Genomic DNA, 18160 nt, shown 5'->3' with positions numbered 1-18160 from the left:
ATATTCCTCTAGCCCAAGCCACACTACTCGTTGAGTGAGCGCAAACTCCAAAAGGACAGGTCTCATGCATAGAAGCATATGCCAGTGCAATTGCTTCCACGATCCAATGGGACAGCCTCTGTTTCGAAATCGGCAGTCCCTTAGTGCGGCCTATGAAACAGACAAACAGCTGCTCAGACAGACTAAAGTGAATAGACCTGTCCAGAGCGCGTACTGGGCGTCGGGGATGTGAGGTTGACGCAGAGTCTTTTGAAGCAAATCCTTGCAGCGTCATTACCTGTGCTCTAAATGAAGTAGGAAGCACTTTAGGCCCATACCCCCGTCTGGGCTGTAGTCTGACCATACAATCATCCGTACCAAACTCCATATACAAGCAGCGTCTGTAGACAGTGCATGCAAATCACCCACCCTCTTACCACACGCTAAAGCGAGCAATAGCACCTTCTTGAATGAGACCACTTTCAACTCTGTTGCATGCAGCGGTTCAAAGGGGCAAAATGTGACATTTTAAATGAACTTCGCTTCGCCAGCGCGAGATTCAGCGGCATCAGATCCGAAATAGGGCAGCGAGTCACTAAGACGCGCATCTGGCCGCTTTCAGCAATAGTTGAAGCGGTCTCATATGCAGAATCCCGAGCTGGCACACCACTGCTGCCACTGCCATCATCTCCAGCAATCTCAAAAAAACACTTCATCACAACTCTCCCCGGTTTCACAACTCAACGCCTAGCAAAGACTTTGTGCACTCCTGAGAAAGACAGGCTCATTGGGACGAAGCATGCTCTTCCGCACATTGATTGCCAGCCTGAAACTCTTCAGATGGTCTAGAAGCTGACGCTTGTGGCTTTCTAGCACGTCCTGAGAATGGGCTATAATAAGCCAATTGTCAAGATAATTCAGAATGCATATTCCACTCTACCTGAGAGGGGAAAGAGCCGCATTTACACATTTCGTAAAGGTTCTTGGATCCAACGCCAGCCCGAATGGGAGACCCTTTAATTGATAAACTCTGCCTTTGAAACGTAAATCTCAGAAAGCGCCTGTGACGAGGGGCTATCTGGATGTGAAAATAGGCGTCTTTTAGTTCCACCGAGATAAGTCTCCGGGTTGAATGCGAGAGGATCTGTTTAACAGTTATCATTTTGAATGAGCGCTTCGCCATCACGATTCAGCGGCCTCAGATCAGAAATCATTTTGGGGACTAGGAAATAGCGACTGTACAGGCCACTTTCCATATGATATTTTTTATCGCCTGCTTTGCCAGGAGAGAATTAATCTCTGCTCGCAAAACTGGTGCATCTCGGTCCAGTACGACTGACATCACAGCACTGAAGTAGGGTGGTCTGCATGCAAACTGAAGCATATAACTGCTTGTGACTGTGTTCATCACACATTCTGACACTTCTGGAAACGTGCACTAGGCATCCGCGTAGCGAGATATGGGTTGAAGAGCTTTGTGACACATCTGGTGCTGCTCGCTGTCTCATGACAGGGTGCCGCCTTTTGGGGCAATGTTGACATAGTCGAAAGCGGGACTCTGCTTATAATGCACGAGCAAGAGTTAGGAGGAAAAGAGCTCTAATGTTGAGACATGTTTGGTTTAAATTTTATTTATTCGCAATATACAGCCCAAACATTCCCCTCTGTCGCCTGCAATATGCGAAGGAACAGACATGTGCAACAAACTTCAGCATATTCAGTTGTCAGACACGACTGGAACTTCAAACGGGACTGGGTTCTGTGATCAGATTGGTTTGGTGCAAACCGAGAATAAAATATACCCCATACCCACGGTTAAATATACTGCTGGATCTTTAATGTTGTGGGCCTATTTTTCTGCTGGAGGTCCTGGACTTCTTGTTCAGATACATGGCAAAATTTTCTTTCAAATACTAACAGATAAAAAGTCAAAACCTGATCGCCTCTGCTAGACATATCATAATGGGCCATGGTTGGATCTTCCACCAGGACAATGATCCAAAACAAACATCCAAATCAACACAAAAATGTGTAACTGAGCACAAAATGAAGCTTCTGCAATGACTATCCCAATCCCCTGACCTGAACCCTATAGAAAATGAGTGGGGTGAACTGAACAGAAGCGCCAACATGGATCTGGGAATCTGAAGGATCTGGAGAGATTCTGTATGGAGGAATGGTCTCTGATCTCTTGTCAGATGTTCTCCAAACTCATCAGGCATTATAGAAGAAAACTCAGAGTTGTTATCTTGACAAAAGGAGGTTGCAAAAAGTTTTGAATAAAGGGTGCCATTAATTGTGGCTAAATTGTATTAGAGAAAAACATTTCATAATGAGATTTTCCCTCCATTTTCAATTCTTTTGCTTCAATAAAAGGTTGGATTTTTGTCAAGTTTTTTTAATATATGATCAAAAGGATTAACAATGCAGATTTATTTTCACAGGCTTCTTTGTTCATATTTACCAGGGGTGCCATTTATTCTAACACATACATTAAAAAGTTTAGGCTCTCTAAGATTTTTATTTCATTATTTTTTAAAGAAATTAATACTTTTATTTAGCAAGCATTAAATTGATCAAAAGTCACTAGTAGTAAACTAGTGTTCCATTTTGACCACATCCTCATACTGAGTCCTAGTGAAGTAATAACCAGTAATCTGCATAGAGGAATAAGCCTTCTAACCTATAACAATGGACCCAGTTGTATTACTTTGTCCCTCATGTCTTAGCTCTGTTGTTCCAAAATGAGGCCTATTGCCACAAGTTCACATGCCTCAGGCCACATGCCTACTAGTCTAGTCTCTGACCTCTGAACTATTAAGGCACAGCTCAGCGTCTGTGCATTTGTGTGAGTGTGAAACACTTTCTCTGGCTCCCATCATCACAGAGTCTGTTGACTTAGAGACAGCTTGTACTTTCTTTAATGAAAGGTGTGTGTGTGTGTGTGTGTGTGTGTGTGTGTGTGTGTGTGTGTGTGTGTGTGTGTGTGTGTGTGTGTGTGTGTGTGTGTGTGTGTGTGTGTGTGTGTGTGTGTGTGTGTGTGTGTGTGTGTGTGTGTGTGTGTGTGTGTGTGTGTGTGTGTGTGTGTGTGTGTGTGTGTCTGTGTGTGTCTGTGTGTGCTTGCATGTACCTATGTTTTTTTTTCAGCGTGTTTTTACTGTAAATAATAATACTATCCATCATGTCGCCTATCTTTCTCTGAGAGTTCACTGCTGGGACACAGCAGGGATAGCTGTTAAGTATTCAAGTATATCTAATTGAATTAAATGGTCTACCTCAGCTTTGATGAAAGTGTCTGCTGCTGTGTGTGTGTGAATTCTAACTTTGTACTTTGGTCGGTGTGTCACGCGTGTTGGTCTAGCGGAAGTCTTAAGTAGGAGATTATGGGAGGGTTTTGAGGACATTTGCGTGGCTGTCATTAGAACGGTGGAATGTTTGCATGAAGGGGATTATGGGGTCTTGTAAAAGCAGGCATTCGTTCACCGGAAATATCCCCTTTTTTCTATCCAAAGTGACTTGCATTAAATGCAAGGCATACATTTTATCAGTTCATGCACTCCCTGGGAATCAAACCCATGACCTTTGCATGACCATCACCATTGTAATCCATATATGTACTTTTTTTTAAAGAAATCGATACTTTCATCCTGCAAGGATGGGTTAAATTGATCAAAAGTGACAGTAAAGACATTTATAATGTTACAAAATATTTATATTTCAATTAAATGTTGTTCTTTTGAACTTTCTATTCGTCTAATAAGAACCCTAAAAACATTATAATGATTTCGACAAAACTATTAAACCGCACAACTGTTTTCAACATTGATAATAATAAGAAAGGTTTCACTTCCGGTTTTTAGTATTATAACCTGAACAGCTCTATTGATCTTTAAATGAGTTTAACATGTGAATACATGTCTGTACGGTTCAGGAGTCGTGTGTGATGGTGTGGACAGCTGTATTTTGCTGTGCAAGCCCTAATCGTAAAGCAGAGGTGTACGGATGTGTGTGTGTGTGTGTGTGTGTGTGTGTGTGTGTGTGTGTGTGTGTGTGTGTGTGTGTGTGTGTGTGTGTGTGTGTGTGTGTGTGTGTGTGTGTGTGTGTGTGTGTGTGTGTGTGTGTGTGTGTGTGTGTGTGTGTGTGTGTGTGTGTGTGTGTGTGTTGCTAGGGGAATCCATTGAGTCTTTAGTAATTATCACAGTCAGTGCTTTTACTGAAAGACTGTGAACACCCTCATCACACACTGATCTAGCTCTGTCACAACCACTGAGTGCATGCTGCTTAACACACACACATATTCTCATACTTGTTTCACATCACAAAGTCAAGCAGAATATGATCCAATGTATCTCTTTCTCTCCTTTTTTTTATTTGTTAAGTTGCATTTAAAAGGTTTGTCTTGTTGGAAGATAAATATTGCACCTACATACTGCATACTACTGTTCAAAAGTTCAAAAGAAGTCTCTTATGTTCACAAATCATTTATTTTATTAAAAATAAAGTAAAAACAGTAATTGTGAAATAATATTACATTTTTAAATAGCATTAGGGGTAATGCATTACAAGTAACGTGAGTTACGTAATCAGATTACTTTTTTCAAGTAACTAATAAAGTAACGCATTACTTTTACCTTTAAAATATCTGAGTTACTTTTTCAAATAAGTAATGCAGGTTTCTTTGTTTTTACATTTATTGACTGACTTTGCATTTTCTTCAGCCTGAGGGCTTATTCATTTGACTTTTTTTGTAAGTAATTTGGTACTATAACGCATTCGTTTTAACAGTAACATTTCCCTACACTGTACTTCAGCGTCACATGATCCTTCAGAAATCATTCTAATATGCTGATTTACTGCTCAGGAAACATTTCTTGTTATTATCAATGTTGAAAACAGTTGTGCTGCTTCATATATATGTTTTGGAAACCCGGACACATTTTATTTAGATTTCTGTAATGAATAGAAGTTCAAAAGAACAGCATTTATTTGAAAGTGAAATCTTTGTTAACATTATGAAAGTCTTTACTGTCGCTTTTGATCAGTTTATAGCATCCTTGCTGAATAAAACTATTAATATCTTCCAAAAAAACAATCTTACTGACCTCAAACCTTTGAACGGTAGTGTACATGACACAATTACATAAGATTTACACTTTCCTTTATACATTGTATACAGTGTTTTAGCAGCATTAAATATATGCAAAGTAGAGAATGATAATGTGCTACAATGCTTTGAGCAACAAGTACACACACACATGATTTAGTTTAGTCTGTAGTTTTTAACTTATTGACTTTTTTACTTTTTTACTCACTGCCAGTGCTGTGCTATTGTCTCTGATCAAAGTAAAATCCAGTGCCTTTCAGGCCAAAACAGGTCATAAAAAAAATGCATGCTTGTTTATGTTTGTGTGTTTACATTAATAGAGGATGAAACTATTTGGCTTTGTCAGCTCAAGATTTTGACCGGAGGAAGAGAAAGAGAGCAACGTTCCTGGTATTTTAATTTAAAGTGCTCTGAAACTGTCACAAACCAGCTGTGGGAAGAACCTGCAATTAGCATCCTTTCCTCCCATTCAGGGAGGCTGTGTGTGCGGGTTACATGTCTGTTTGTTTTTGGAATCATTCAATGTTCATTGTGTTCAGTTTCTCGCAATTCCTTGTTCCCATGATCACCACCCTCATTAGTTCAGATTGTTCGGCCGTGTCTCGTTAATTATCCCATCAGTTCCTCCCTGTCTCCTGTGTATATATTCCCTGTGTTCTCCCTCTGTCTTGGTCGGTTCTCGTTTGGATTTGGTTTGAGTTGTGTTGTTCTTTGTTATTTCTCCAAGTAATCATTAAATATTTGTTCCAAGACATTCTCCGTCGTGCGCTCTCCTAACGCTCTCCTTGCTTTCAGTCAAATATTTGACATATGTGCCACTACATTTTGTAATATTTGTATTGTTTGTATATTAGGGGTGGGAATCTTTAGGCACCTAAAGATCCAATCTGATTCCGAGAGTCAGAATACGATTCCTAAATGATTGATCTACTTTTTTTCCACATTAATTCAATTGTTTACCAACTTGAAATTCTCAATCTTTTTATTTAATTGCATATGTAATTATAAGTAGCCTACTTTTTAAAATAATTACAAATTAAATTAAAACAATTTATGTTAAGAATTTTAAATATTTAAACTAATAAAGCTTCAAAACAAAAGCTAATTGTAAATAACTAAGAGGGATAAAATACATTACATGCAATAAACGAAATGCTTTCAGTAGGCCTATTTAAGAGTATCTAAACGTGATTTTTGTGAGTGATTTTTCTGATTATTACTGTTGACATCATAGACTGCGGGAGATCTGATAAGCTGCATTCACACAAATGCACAGATCTCTTTTAAAATTTAAGAAGTGGTTTGTCCTGTCTGTTTTAATTACGTATGGTAACCCTCGTTCCCTGTAAGAGGGAACGGAGACGCCACATCGGGGGTTACCATATGTAATCCAGACGTTCCCTTTCAGTCGGTCACGTTCGACGCCAAGTCGGAGTGATCTGACTGTATAGGAATACCTACCAAATCGCCACAGCAGCTGCCCTCTTTCAGTGCCCTGAGCAAGCCTGGGAGGACGATAGAAGAGGGCTTACACAGAGAGTGTCTGACACTGGTGTTCCGTGATAACCCACACAGCGAGACTATTGGATAACATTGGGAAAGCGTGCCCTTAACGTTTAGGAAGGAGAGCGCTACGGTAGCCACATTTTTCCCTGGAGGAGTTATGTGGAGATATACATCTAACCCGAAGGCTGTACTGCATATGAAATACTGGGGTGACTTAGCCCAAGGGAAAGACACAGGCTTCTGTTTAGGAGCAGCCGTGGAAGAATACACATATGGGATCCCCGCAGGGTCGTACATATGGAACCTAGACCTGGTTCTCAATGATTCAACAGATAAAGGCCTGGAGCCGGACGCCCCGCCATGTCCGGCTCCGAGGGTGGTGGAGGACTCAACAGGTTTTTCACTCTGGAGCAATATAAGCGTGCAGTAGGGCGCAGGAATGCCTGCAGGTTCCCTACCCTCTTGATAGAGGCCAGTGCAACCAGCGGCAAAGTCTTCATGGAGAGAAGCTTTGAGTCTGCTGACTGCAGAGGCTCAAAGGGAGCATCCTGAATGGCGGGCGAGTTGCGACATGCGACAGGAGCGTAGACCACCTTGCCGATTGATGTACGCAACAGTCACAGTGTTGTCCGTACGGACCAGTACGCCCTCTTCTGACCTAGAGATGGAAGAAACTGCTCTTTTATTGAAAATTTGGGTACCACTGGTTTTGACGCCAGCAGCGTAACACAAATAAAAGGAAATACAGGATATTCCACCCGGCCCTTTTCTGGGGGAGGGAGTGGTGCGGTCACCATCTCCTGAAGAGCAGTCCCCTCCATCTCTCGGTCGCCCGTCCTAGGGCCTCTTGCCTTTGGCTTTGCCGCCCCTCTTGGAGCCTGTCGTGTGCTGACTCTCTCTCTTTGTAGGCGGTCTCTTACCAGCCATAATAACAACTTTTCAGCCCTCTCAGCACACCATACCAGCTGTGAGAACAGCCTTTGTTTGCTCAGTCTTGCACACAAACAAAGCAAAGAGAAAGAGAGAGAGAGAGAAAAGAGAGATCGACCCCACTGCCACGCTGTATCGCCAACATTGAATGTCAACAGTCTTAGTATGGTCAGCATCCGAAACACTCGGCTCCGAAGCGAAAAGCTGAAGTGCAATCGCACCTGCTGCTCATAATATACCCACGCTGCGTGGCAGAGCTGCTGCTGCAAATGATCACACATCAATGTGCATTGGCTCATTTAGTTTCACTCGATGTAGATTGGCTCTCTAGCGAGATTCCTATACAGTCGGATCAACCCGACGTGGCGTCGAACGTGACCGACTGAAAGGGAACTGACTGTTTACATTAATTTCGTGTCTAAAACGCATTTTGAGATGCTAGTACATTTAACCACTTACACAGAGGCACGAGCGCTCTTCACAAAGCGCACACATTTTGAAATGGAAAGCAGCCTTCTGATAGTGAGTTTCATATTTTTTATAAGCCCACTGCATTCCAATCGACATAAATGATGCCTTCGTAGAGCGTTTGTAAGGAAAATACCGGCAGACGATGAAGCCAGTGAATGCCCTCGTAATTCGCTTAAGCATTTCTTAAACTTTATGAATGATTATTTTATGGTAGGTTCGAGTGGTGTGTGTGTTTGTGAGAGAGAGAGAGAGAGAGAGAGAGAGAGAGAGAGGAATTGGAAGCAAGCAGATTACGGGTGTTTCTAAAGCACACACAGCGTCATCGCCGCATATCTCCGGTTAAAAACTAAGCTTCGAATTTTCTCAGAATCGATCCAGAATCGTTGGAGAGAATCGCGAAGCATCTACTTTTTTCTCCCACCCCTGTTGTATATACAGTGCTCCACTGCTGTCCCCGTATGTGTGTGTGCGGTCTCAGTTCCCGTCAGTGTGTATTTTGTTTCAGTCAGAGCTATTTTGGATAGTCAGTCATTCATGAAATTCACTAATTCATTCTCACGCAACAGTCATCACTATTTATTTTTGAAGTAAAAGCATTTTTTACACCCCATCCACCATCTTTCATTACAAGTATATGTAGGCCTACAACAGAATTATTGACTGATCACACTTACACACGCTGAGAGCACTTTAAAACTAACCATCATACTCAAGCACAACGCACTTAACATCACTGACCAATCAAACTCCATCCTAAAACAGGTAGGAATTGGTGACACACAGCAGTGTTGTGCATATACCGTAGTTTGTTCTTTATGTTTTGTCACACCCTTGTGGTGATTTTGTAAAAACACACTACCATTCAAAAGTTTGGGTTTGAAAGAATTCTCTTATGCTCAACAAAGCTTAAGTGATACATTAATATCATAAACATATATTGATATATTATGAAATATGATTCCAATTTTAAATAATGGTTTTATATTTGAATATAGTTTAAAATGTACTTTATTCCTGTGATTAAAGACGAATTTTCAGCATCTTTTGAATGGTAATGTACATTTCAAAATAGCAAATTTAGAATGGATTCAGTTACACTATACTGTCACAAATGACAAAAACAATGAACTGTAATATACTATATTTTCTTAAACAAGAATTTTGACTTTCCATGGTAGAGTTGCAGTAGATATTACTATAATAGCATTGTATTATATTTATTTTCCCTCTCTTGCTTTCCAGGGAAATCCTGGTATCTTAGGTCGGCAGGGCCCCCAAGGCCCCCCAGGTTTGCCTGGCACCCCAGGATTTTCCGGCGAGAAGGGTGTACGTGGTATCATAGGATTCCCTGGAGAGTCTGGCTCGCCAGGAGACCAGGTACACAGAAACACACACATACCCATACACAATTCTCATACAAATCAATACAAGGGCCTTCATTCTGTTTCACTCTTTTGTAATAGGGTGTTCAAGGATTTAGCGGCCATGCTGGGTTAGATGGAGTGCCTGTAAGTGACAGTCTGCAGTATTCATCAATAGAAATACAAACTATATTCTATGTAACGATTGATCAATTTGTACTTAACAAGACATACAAATGCTACTAGACATCATGAGTGCAATTGGTTAAATCTAATTAAGGTTTTTTTTATAATAAAAAAACATAGTATATTATGTTATATTATACTGTATTATATTATATTACATTATATTATATCATATCATATATAATATCATATTATATTGTACTGTACTGTATTAATACAATAGTTTTTACTAGTAATTTACCTGCATGTTTTTACCCTATATGGACATATGCCACCTTGGGCCCTAATCTGAAACGCAAGTATCAAGCGCGAAACGCAAGTAACTTTGTGGGCGGGTCTTGAGCGCTGTTGCTATTATACCAGCGGGATAAATTACTCTTGCACCCGACGCAAATCTAAAATGGATTGGTCTGAACTAGTAGCTTCATTATTCATAGGTGTGGTGTGGGCGTAACATGAAATAAACCAATCAGAATGACATATACCATTCCCTTTAAAGGGATACTCCACTTTTTTGGGAAATAGGCTCATTTTACAACTCAGAGTTACGACCCAGAGTTAAACAGTTGAGTTTTACCGTTTTCGAATCCATTCAGCCGAACTCTGGGTCTGGCGGTACCACTTTTAGCATAGCTTAGCATAGATCATTGAATCGGACAGGACCATTAGCATCTCTCTCAAAAAAACAAAAAATGAGTTTCGATATTTTTCCTATTTAAAACTTGACTCTTCTGTAGTTACATCGTTCAAAAGTTGCGATTTTCTAGGCTGATATGGCTAGGAACTATACTCTCATTCCTGCGTAATAATCAAGAAACTTTGCTGCCGTACCATGAGTCCAGTAGGCGTAATGATATGACGCAGCGCCTGAAAATAGTCCCCAGCTCGGTAACTTCCAACATGACCGGGACTAAGTTTGTCTAACCTATTAGACCTATTTTCAGGCGCTGCATCATATCATTACGCCTGCTGCACCCATATGGCAGCAAAGTTTCTTGATTATTACACAGGAATGAGAGTATAGTTCCTAGCCATATCAGCCTAGAAAATCACAACTTTACATTTTCCGTCGGTCTTAGTACACGATGTAACTACAGAAGAGTCAAGTTTTAATTAGGAAAAATATCGAAACTCTTTGGTCATTTTTTTGAGAGAGATGCTAATGGTCCTGTCCGATTCAATGATCTATGCTAAGCTATGCTAAAAGTGGTACCGCCAGACCCGGAGATCGGCTGAATGGATTCGAAAACAGTAAAACTCAACTGTTTAACTCTGGGAGAGTTGTAAAATGAGCCTATTTCCAAAAAAAGTGGAGTATCCCTTTAAGAGCAGGCGCGGTTGTTCCATGGCGGATTGCTGTAACGGCGGATTTGCCAGGCGCACGCCAGGAGCGGTTCACAGCCGAGGAGACCGACGTTCTCGTCAGGGCCGTAAAACACAGAAGTGACATTGAATGGGGATGGGAGAAACCCACCCAAATTAGCTTCGGTTAAACAGGCGTCTAAAAATTTGGGTAAATGTGTAAGCTAGATTTATGCCTATTTTTTCACATCTTCATGGACACAACAATGATTTCCCTCGTGTGTTAATATTTTTCCTTGTAATAATGTATGGTTTTCTAAAAATGAGAACTGCTGCGTCTGTGTGTAGATGAGATAAGCAAAGTGTATGCGCGTTGTGCACACGTTACATTGATTATGGCCAAGCATGCGCCCTTAAAATAGCATATGATAATAACATGCGCAACGGAATTGTTGGCGGGATTGTTTTCTAAACCTGCAAAATAGCACCAGGGAACGTTTGCGCCGGAACACGCCTCCTCTTTGCGCTGAACCGCCCCCGGGAGCGCAAGTTAATTTCCTAATTTACCGACATGCGTCTGTGGAGGGAAAAGTCTGCTGTGCGCGGGTGCAAAATAGGAATGATACATGCGTCGGTGTACAAAGTCAATTGTGCTGGGTGCAAGATAGGGCCCATAATGTTGGTCATCTTTCAGGGTCATCCGGGGCCTGGTGGTCTTCCTGGGCTTCCAGGGAAGGATGGATGTAATGGAACCAGAGGGGAAAGTGGACTGGTTGGTGAGATGGGACGACCCGGCCTGCCAGGACCCATGGTACGTATAGGTTTACGACATCCTCACGTGAAACAGTTCTTAGAGTCAACATGAACCCATTTTACTTTCATAGTCTGATTTATTTCTGAGTGAAACAGGATATTCAACAAGAAAAAAGGTAGGGTGAGATTGATTTTATCCATAAGGATTTGGGAATCGATTGGATAGTGAAAAGTGGTCTGGAAGAGAGGGGTTAAAAAATAAATATTAGAAAAAATTACAATTAAAATTCCTGGTGTAACACAGTAAATCGCTTACAATTAGACCAGGAGCATGTAATAAGAAAGAAAATTGCATACAATAATGTAACAGTATGTCATTTTGATTTCCCGTTGACTGGGTTTATTTGGTTTAACCATTTCCTCTGGTTCTCAAAACAACAATTGCATAGCTGTCTCCAGCTTTTATGATTTTTTTATCGTTTTTTACGATTGTTTTAACATTTGAATTCCAGACCAAGGCTCTATCTTCACAGCTGAGGCTCTAGTATTTTTTCTGGTTCTGGAAAATATTGAGAAGGGTCAAGAACAGAACTATTTAATTGCCTCTGACTCAAGGTCTTGTCTTCAAGCACTTGAATCCGTAAAGACTGACCACCCATAATTGTCAAAATATTAACTAAATTAGATCTTTTGAAGAAGGAAAACTCTAATATCATATTTTTCTGGGTTCCAAGTCATAGTGGACTGACTGGTAATGAGAGAGTGGAAACTAACAAGTGGCAGAAGGAGTGGGATGAACATAAAAATAAACTCAATGAAATAAACCCCAGTATTAAAAAAAGTGTCTTCCATAACTTCGAATCTAGGCATGACCAAGTCGTCTTCACTGGGTGCTGACTGGGTCACTGAAGACTTACATATGACATGGGTTTCTATTGATAGGCGAAGCTCCTTATTCTCTCGTGTCAAGTTCCTTTGACTATTAAACATAGTCTGCTGGACTGTAATTTTTATGATACTGCCAGAAAACACTTTTATTCAGAAACATGTTTACATGGAATATTTCAGAATGTATCACCTGAATGTATTTTAGATTTTCTATCTTATAGTAAGTTAAAATGTTTTATCTTATCATTTAAGTTTTATGGATTGTGATACTGACCTTGTGTTTGCCATGTAAATAGCCCTGATGCTAACATGGTGTTAAAAACATAATAAACAAACAAACGATTGTTTTAACTAAATTATTTCCATGACTCCCTTCTTTTTTACTTGCATATGTGTTTTAGGGACTACCTGGGTTAAAAGGGATCAAAGGGGACACCTCTTATAGGATAACTTACATTCCTGGAAGACCTGTACGTATAATGCCATAAATTCATGTCTTCATATTTTAGTACTGCTGAATGTATTGAAAGTAAGCAGTGCCAAAAATGTATCTTTTTATACCTAACAAATCTATAAACGTGTGACCCTCATTCACAGGGTGTTGATGGATCACCAGGAATACATGGACCACAAGTATGTACTAAGAGCAAAAAAGCAGATCTTACTGTATATGAACATATAATAGATTACATTGGTGTAATGTAGTTACAGTATATGTTATTGCAGTTTTATTTATTAGTTAGGTTTGCTTTGTTTGTCTGTGTCTGCATGTGCACAAAGGGACTTAAAGGGGTTTTTGGCCCACAAGGTCCACCAGGACGAGTAGGACCCGATGGACTTATGGTGAGAGAAGCATTCTCTACATTTTTTACATGCACTACATCGTAAAATGGTGTAGTATGTTTTTTTTTTGTTTTTTTTTGTTGAATATCACAACAGTTTTTGAGTGTATTAATATATATACAGTTGTAATCAAAGTTATACAACCCCCATTGCAAATCAGGTTTATTGGCAATATTTACAGACTTTCAGCTGTTTGCAATGAACAAACCAAACAAAAGTAATTGAAATAGCTCAACACAACTGTTTCAAGTGGTTTCCCCAAATTCAACTGAAAATGCAACTTTTATTGACTTCTGCAGTCTCAATTAGTCACAACTGTAAATATACTGATATATACAATATAGATATAGTCACTGGGGTGAAGAATCACATGACAAGGATAGCTCAAACAAAGTGCCCGGAGGGTGGATTTATTTACAAAGTGACAAAACCCAGTGAAGGATTAGGGTGGGTGTTCCGGTGAAGTGCGTGTTGTCTTCCTTGTGGTGCAGCAAGTCTGTTTCCAGGGCGACGCTGATGAGTCCTCGTGGTGCTCGTCACAATATATATATATTTACAAACTTTAAGCTCAGCTGCTTGATCTCTTTTATCTAAATGTTTCAAAATTATTTCATTTGATTTCTTGTATTTGTTTTTTCCTTTTTCTTTGCTTATCCTAGGGCTTACAGGGTTTACCAGGTCCGAGAGGCCAACCGGTGAGTTTTGCATGTACATGCCTATGAGAATGAACATTCTCTGAGATGACTGAAGTTAAAGGTACACGATACAGTATGTAACTTTTGGCCTTCAAGCAGTTAAAAAACAAAACTGCATGCATTTTGTAGAAGAACATTGTTTTGGTTGTGCTTCGGCTCTGCGTGACTTTGCGGATGAATATGGTTATCCTACAGCTAATAAAACATTCACTATAGGCTTAAGAGAAATAATCCGTTTAGATGGAGAGGATCTCAAGCTGACTAGCTGAAGATGTTACTGTAGCTTTACCAGTTAATAGACAGTACTTCTAAACTCCAGCACAGTTCTACAACAACCATAATGAACTGACCCTTCACAATAGGTGATGCTTTACAATCAACTCTGTTAGAGAGCCATAGGCGTAATTTACAGGTGGGACGGGTGGGACATGTCCCCACCACTTTTTCTCAGCATCGATATTGTCCCCCACCACTTTTGAAACATTATGAGGCATGGATGTACCTAATACAAATCAATAAAACATCTCCAGTTAACTAGCAGAGCATTAATTTAGTTTGTTATTAAATAAGAGACGATCTAGCGCTAAAATGTGTTTTTGAAATCAAGCTGAGCACTCGCTGCCGCTGCTATCAGTTGCATGGATACAGTGTCTCTTGTGGCTCGCGCGCAGTCTTCACTCGGATGCGCGCTTCAATCTATCACCGTTGCGGAGACTCTATTCGTTCTGATGAATTCACAAAATGCACACAAACGTGTCCCTGCTTGATATACAACCTCTGATGAACATATTCGGATTTGATGAGAAAAAAAAGACTACGATACGAGTGCAGATTAAAACCTGTAACCTCTGACACGCTTGGCAAAAGATCTACCACTAGACCATTGAAGAACTCTAACAGATTTTGCGGATCTATGAGTCTCGACACTAACACTATTAGTAGATCTCATTACAAGACTAATTAAACCCAATGTAACGTTACTAAAAAAAAATATTTCTAGACATCGTAATGTAATTTTTTTCACACACCTGTCCCACACACTTTTAAAAACAAACTTACGCCACTGTAGAGAGCTACAAATGGCAATTTATCTCTTCAATAAAATACCTTACTCGCCTGTTAAGTTATATAAACACCAACTCTGCGTCGCTTTTGCAACATTTCAAATCCCTCAGTTCTCGCCATCTCTGAAAAGCCAAGCTAATGTTGATTCTTGTTTTATTACAAGCTCTGTCACGTTCTCTTTTTGCCAGCAGACTCTCCTCTGTTCGGTGTTTGTTTAAAACGGCTGATTCCCCGGAGGTTTGAGATTAAGCTGCTTCATGTCAGCCTTTCTCACTCGTTATAACAACTAACCTATTTACGGATATGATGAGACACGGACGGGCGAGTGACGCGTGCATGTAATTTCCCACAAAAACCATCACGTCTGTTCTAAAATATAAACACTTATTATAGGCTTACCATAGTGAGTCAGGGTAAGACAAAAACACGTTTTGGAAGACGGACTGATGATGTATTGACTAATTCAAATTTAGTTAATTTTGAAAGAAAAAAAGTTACATACACTGTTAGAAAAATCTGTAGAAATTACAGTATTACTGGCAGCTACTTGCCAGTAACTTACTGTAGATTTAAATTGATGTTATTTACTGGCAACAATTTGTTCAAAATTAAATGAACATTAAACATTAACAAGTCTTTATCTTTACAGAATAAAACTAAAATAACAGCCTCATGCAAAGCATTCTGGGAACCAAAATCTAAAGGAAAAAAAACAGAAAAAGGTTGATGAAGATTTCTGGTTCCCAGAATGCTTTGCATTAGATTGTTATTTTATAATTTTATACTGTAAAGACAAAGACTTGTTCATGTTTAATGTTCATTTAACTTTGAACAAACTGTTGCCAGTAAATAACATAAATTTAAATCTACAGTAAGTTACTGGCAAACAGCTGCATAACTACAGCAAATTTTTTACAGTGTAGTGTACCTTTAATTTGACACAAACTTCGGCTTGTTCTCTGACTGCCATCTGGGAGTAATATGGAACCATTTAGATTATTTTACCTTTTTTTTAAATGAAATTTTGCTCTATTTCCTGTAGGGAGACTCAGGAAGATCACTGCCTGGACCAAAAGGAGATGAGGTAAATGACACACATGGTAGTATGAATTTACAGAATATAAGTGAAGGTGTGTTTATGTCATCTTGATTCTCTTACAGGGGGTGCAAGGTCTCCAGGGGGTTCCAGGTCCATTTGAATATGTGGAGCCCAACCCAGAAGACTATGTAAAAGGCGATAAGGTAAAACTTCTACGTGTGAAATTTTTTAGTTGCTAAGGTTTTATAAGGATGCCAGGTAGTAAATGATGGTGGATTTATTTATTTTTTAAACTTTGTTTGTAGGGGGAAAAGGGACAAGAAGGAATGTGTGGAATTCCTGGCCCTTACGTGAGTATTGTACATTTAAATCATTAGACCTAATACGTTCTGAAATAACGTAGCATGCAGTAGTATGAGATCTACATTAGTTCAAGCAATAATGTGGTTTTACATTAATTTATGTGTTTCTCAGGGTCTTGAAGGGCCTCAAGCAGAAAAAGGAGAGAAAGGCATAATTGGGTTCTCTGGACCCAGAGTAAGACTATTCACCCGTTTCCATATCATTTAATCCACAACAAACCAACACTGCAATAATTCCTGCATAACCCCTCAAACCAACCATTCTAACACTCTAACCAACCAATAACACCACAAACCATCTAATAACAAAAATTTATAAAAAAATTCAACCATTCCAAACCAACCAGTCAAAACATTGAAAATTAACCAATCCAACACATGAAATTCCACTAATTTTACACATTCAGATCTAATTTAAGTAATTTTACTCAACTCCATCCTTTGTGTACTTTTGTGTACTCGTAGATGTTGTTGTACTAGATCTTACTATAGTTTATTTTTTAAATAATCATAGGGCTTTCCTGGATTACCGGGCCGAAGAGGTTTTCAAGGACCCAAGGTACATGTGTTAATAATTCTTCATTATTATTAATAATTATTAATTTATATTAATGTTGAATTATACTGTTTGTCTCTTCTTTTATGTTTTTTACATATACAGGGGAAACTTGGGGAAAACGGTCTCCCTGGTCTATATGGCAACCCAGGACCAAAGGTCAGATACACATTCTGAATAGACTTTTCATCTGCATTTAAAATTTTGTTCAGTTGCATTGTATGAATTTTGAAAGATAGAGATTTAGTAAGAGATATTTAAACCTGTGGTGTATTGTCATTTGTTCACTGACGCTGCTGCTGTGAATGTGTGACAGGGCTTCCCAGGTGACCCCGGACCTAAAGGAAACCCAGACTACTCTTATAACTATGTGACAGGTAATAGTGTTTACATTAGTACACAACCACATTGTAAACATGTGAAAACTGTACAATTAGTGTTTCACTTGATGGCTTGCTTAAATTTATTGTGCAAACTGTAATTAATGCGTCAGTGAAGTTAAAGTACACTATCCAACTTTTTTTGTTCAAAATTTAAATTTAAAAGAATCAATACATCATTAATCCTTCTTCCAAAATGTGTTTTTGTCTTACCCTGACATAATCTTTGATTAAAAATGATAAAAAAAATCCCCAAATATTATCCTTAATCCCATCGTTTTATTGACTTAAGTTGCAATTGACTTAAGTTGCAAAGTCTGAATTATTGGAGCACTTTATTGGTTGTCTACTTGGTGACAGATCTTTTACTAGTAACGATTACAGCAACTAAGCAGAAAAATCAAAGACCAGAAACGAAACTATGATAATCTTTATTAATCCAAGGGAGCCAACAAACCTGACGTCACAGGTTGTAGTACTGCAAGAAGTCGGCGCCCTTGCTACAAAAGCTATAATAAAACCTTAAAAAAAAAAAAAAAATTACATTTATTGTGTTTATAATATAATTTGATTAGAGTGAAATCCATTTACTTGATAATAACTTGACTGACTGCTTCATTTCCGCTCTAAGGGCAAATATGTTAGCCGATAGGCTGTCGATTTCCTTAAAGGTATAGTTCAACCAAAAATGAAAATTCTGTCATAATTTACTCACCCTTAAGTTGTTCCAAAACATATGA

General features: G+C 39.2%; 1 protein-coding gene across 3 annotated transcripts in view; it reads left to right on the top strand.

The window, feature by feature from the left end:
* Positions 1 to 18160, top strand: part of col4a4 (collagen, type IV, alpha 4) — a 73062-nt gene that overhangs the window by 27045 nt on the left and 27857 nt on the right. For 2 of the 3 annotated variants that reach the window (XM_082179078.1, XM_082179080.1), the window contains exons 5-18: positions 9233 to 9367; positions 9454 to 9498; positions 11534 to 11650; positions 12882 to 12950; positions 13078 to 13113; positions 13261 to 13323; positions 13983 to 14018; positions 16126 to 16167; positions 16245 to 16325; positions 16428 to 16472; positions 16597 to 16659; positions 16999 to 17043; positions 17146 to 17199; positions 17357 to 17417. In XM_082179078.1, the coding sequence (XP_082035204.1) occupies positions 9233 to 9367; positions 9454 to 9498; positions 11534 to 11650; positions 12882 to 12950; positions 13078 to 13113; positions 13261 to 13323; positions 13983 to 14018; positions 16126 to 16167; positions 16245 to 16325; positions 16428 to 16472; positions 16597 to 16659; positions 16999 to 17043; positions 17146 to 17199; positions 17357 to 17417 (892 nt within the window). Of the gene's footprint in view, positions 1 to 9232; positions 9368 to 9453; positions 9499 to 11533; positions 11651 to 12881; positions 12951 to 13077; positions 13114 to 13223; positions 13324 to 13982; positions 14019 to 16125; positions 16168 to 16244; positions 16326 to 16427; positions 16473 to 16596; positions 16660 to 16998; positions 17044 to 17145; positions 17200 to 17356; positions 17418 to 18160 lie in introns of those variants that run through there. The other variant, XM_082179079.1, reaches the window with a different exon arrangement.

The sequence above is a fragment of the Leuciscus leuciscus genome (genome assembly GCF_965113295.1).
Source record: "Leuciscus leuciscus genome assembly, chromosome: 9".
NCBI lineage: Eukaryota > Metazoa > Chordata > Actinopteri > Cypriniformes > Leuciscidae > Leuciscus > Leuciscus leuciscus.
Note: the sequence above shows the minus strand (reverse complement) of the source record. Positions and strands in the feature narration are given on the sequence as shown.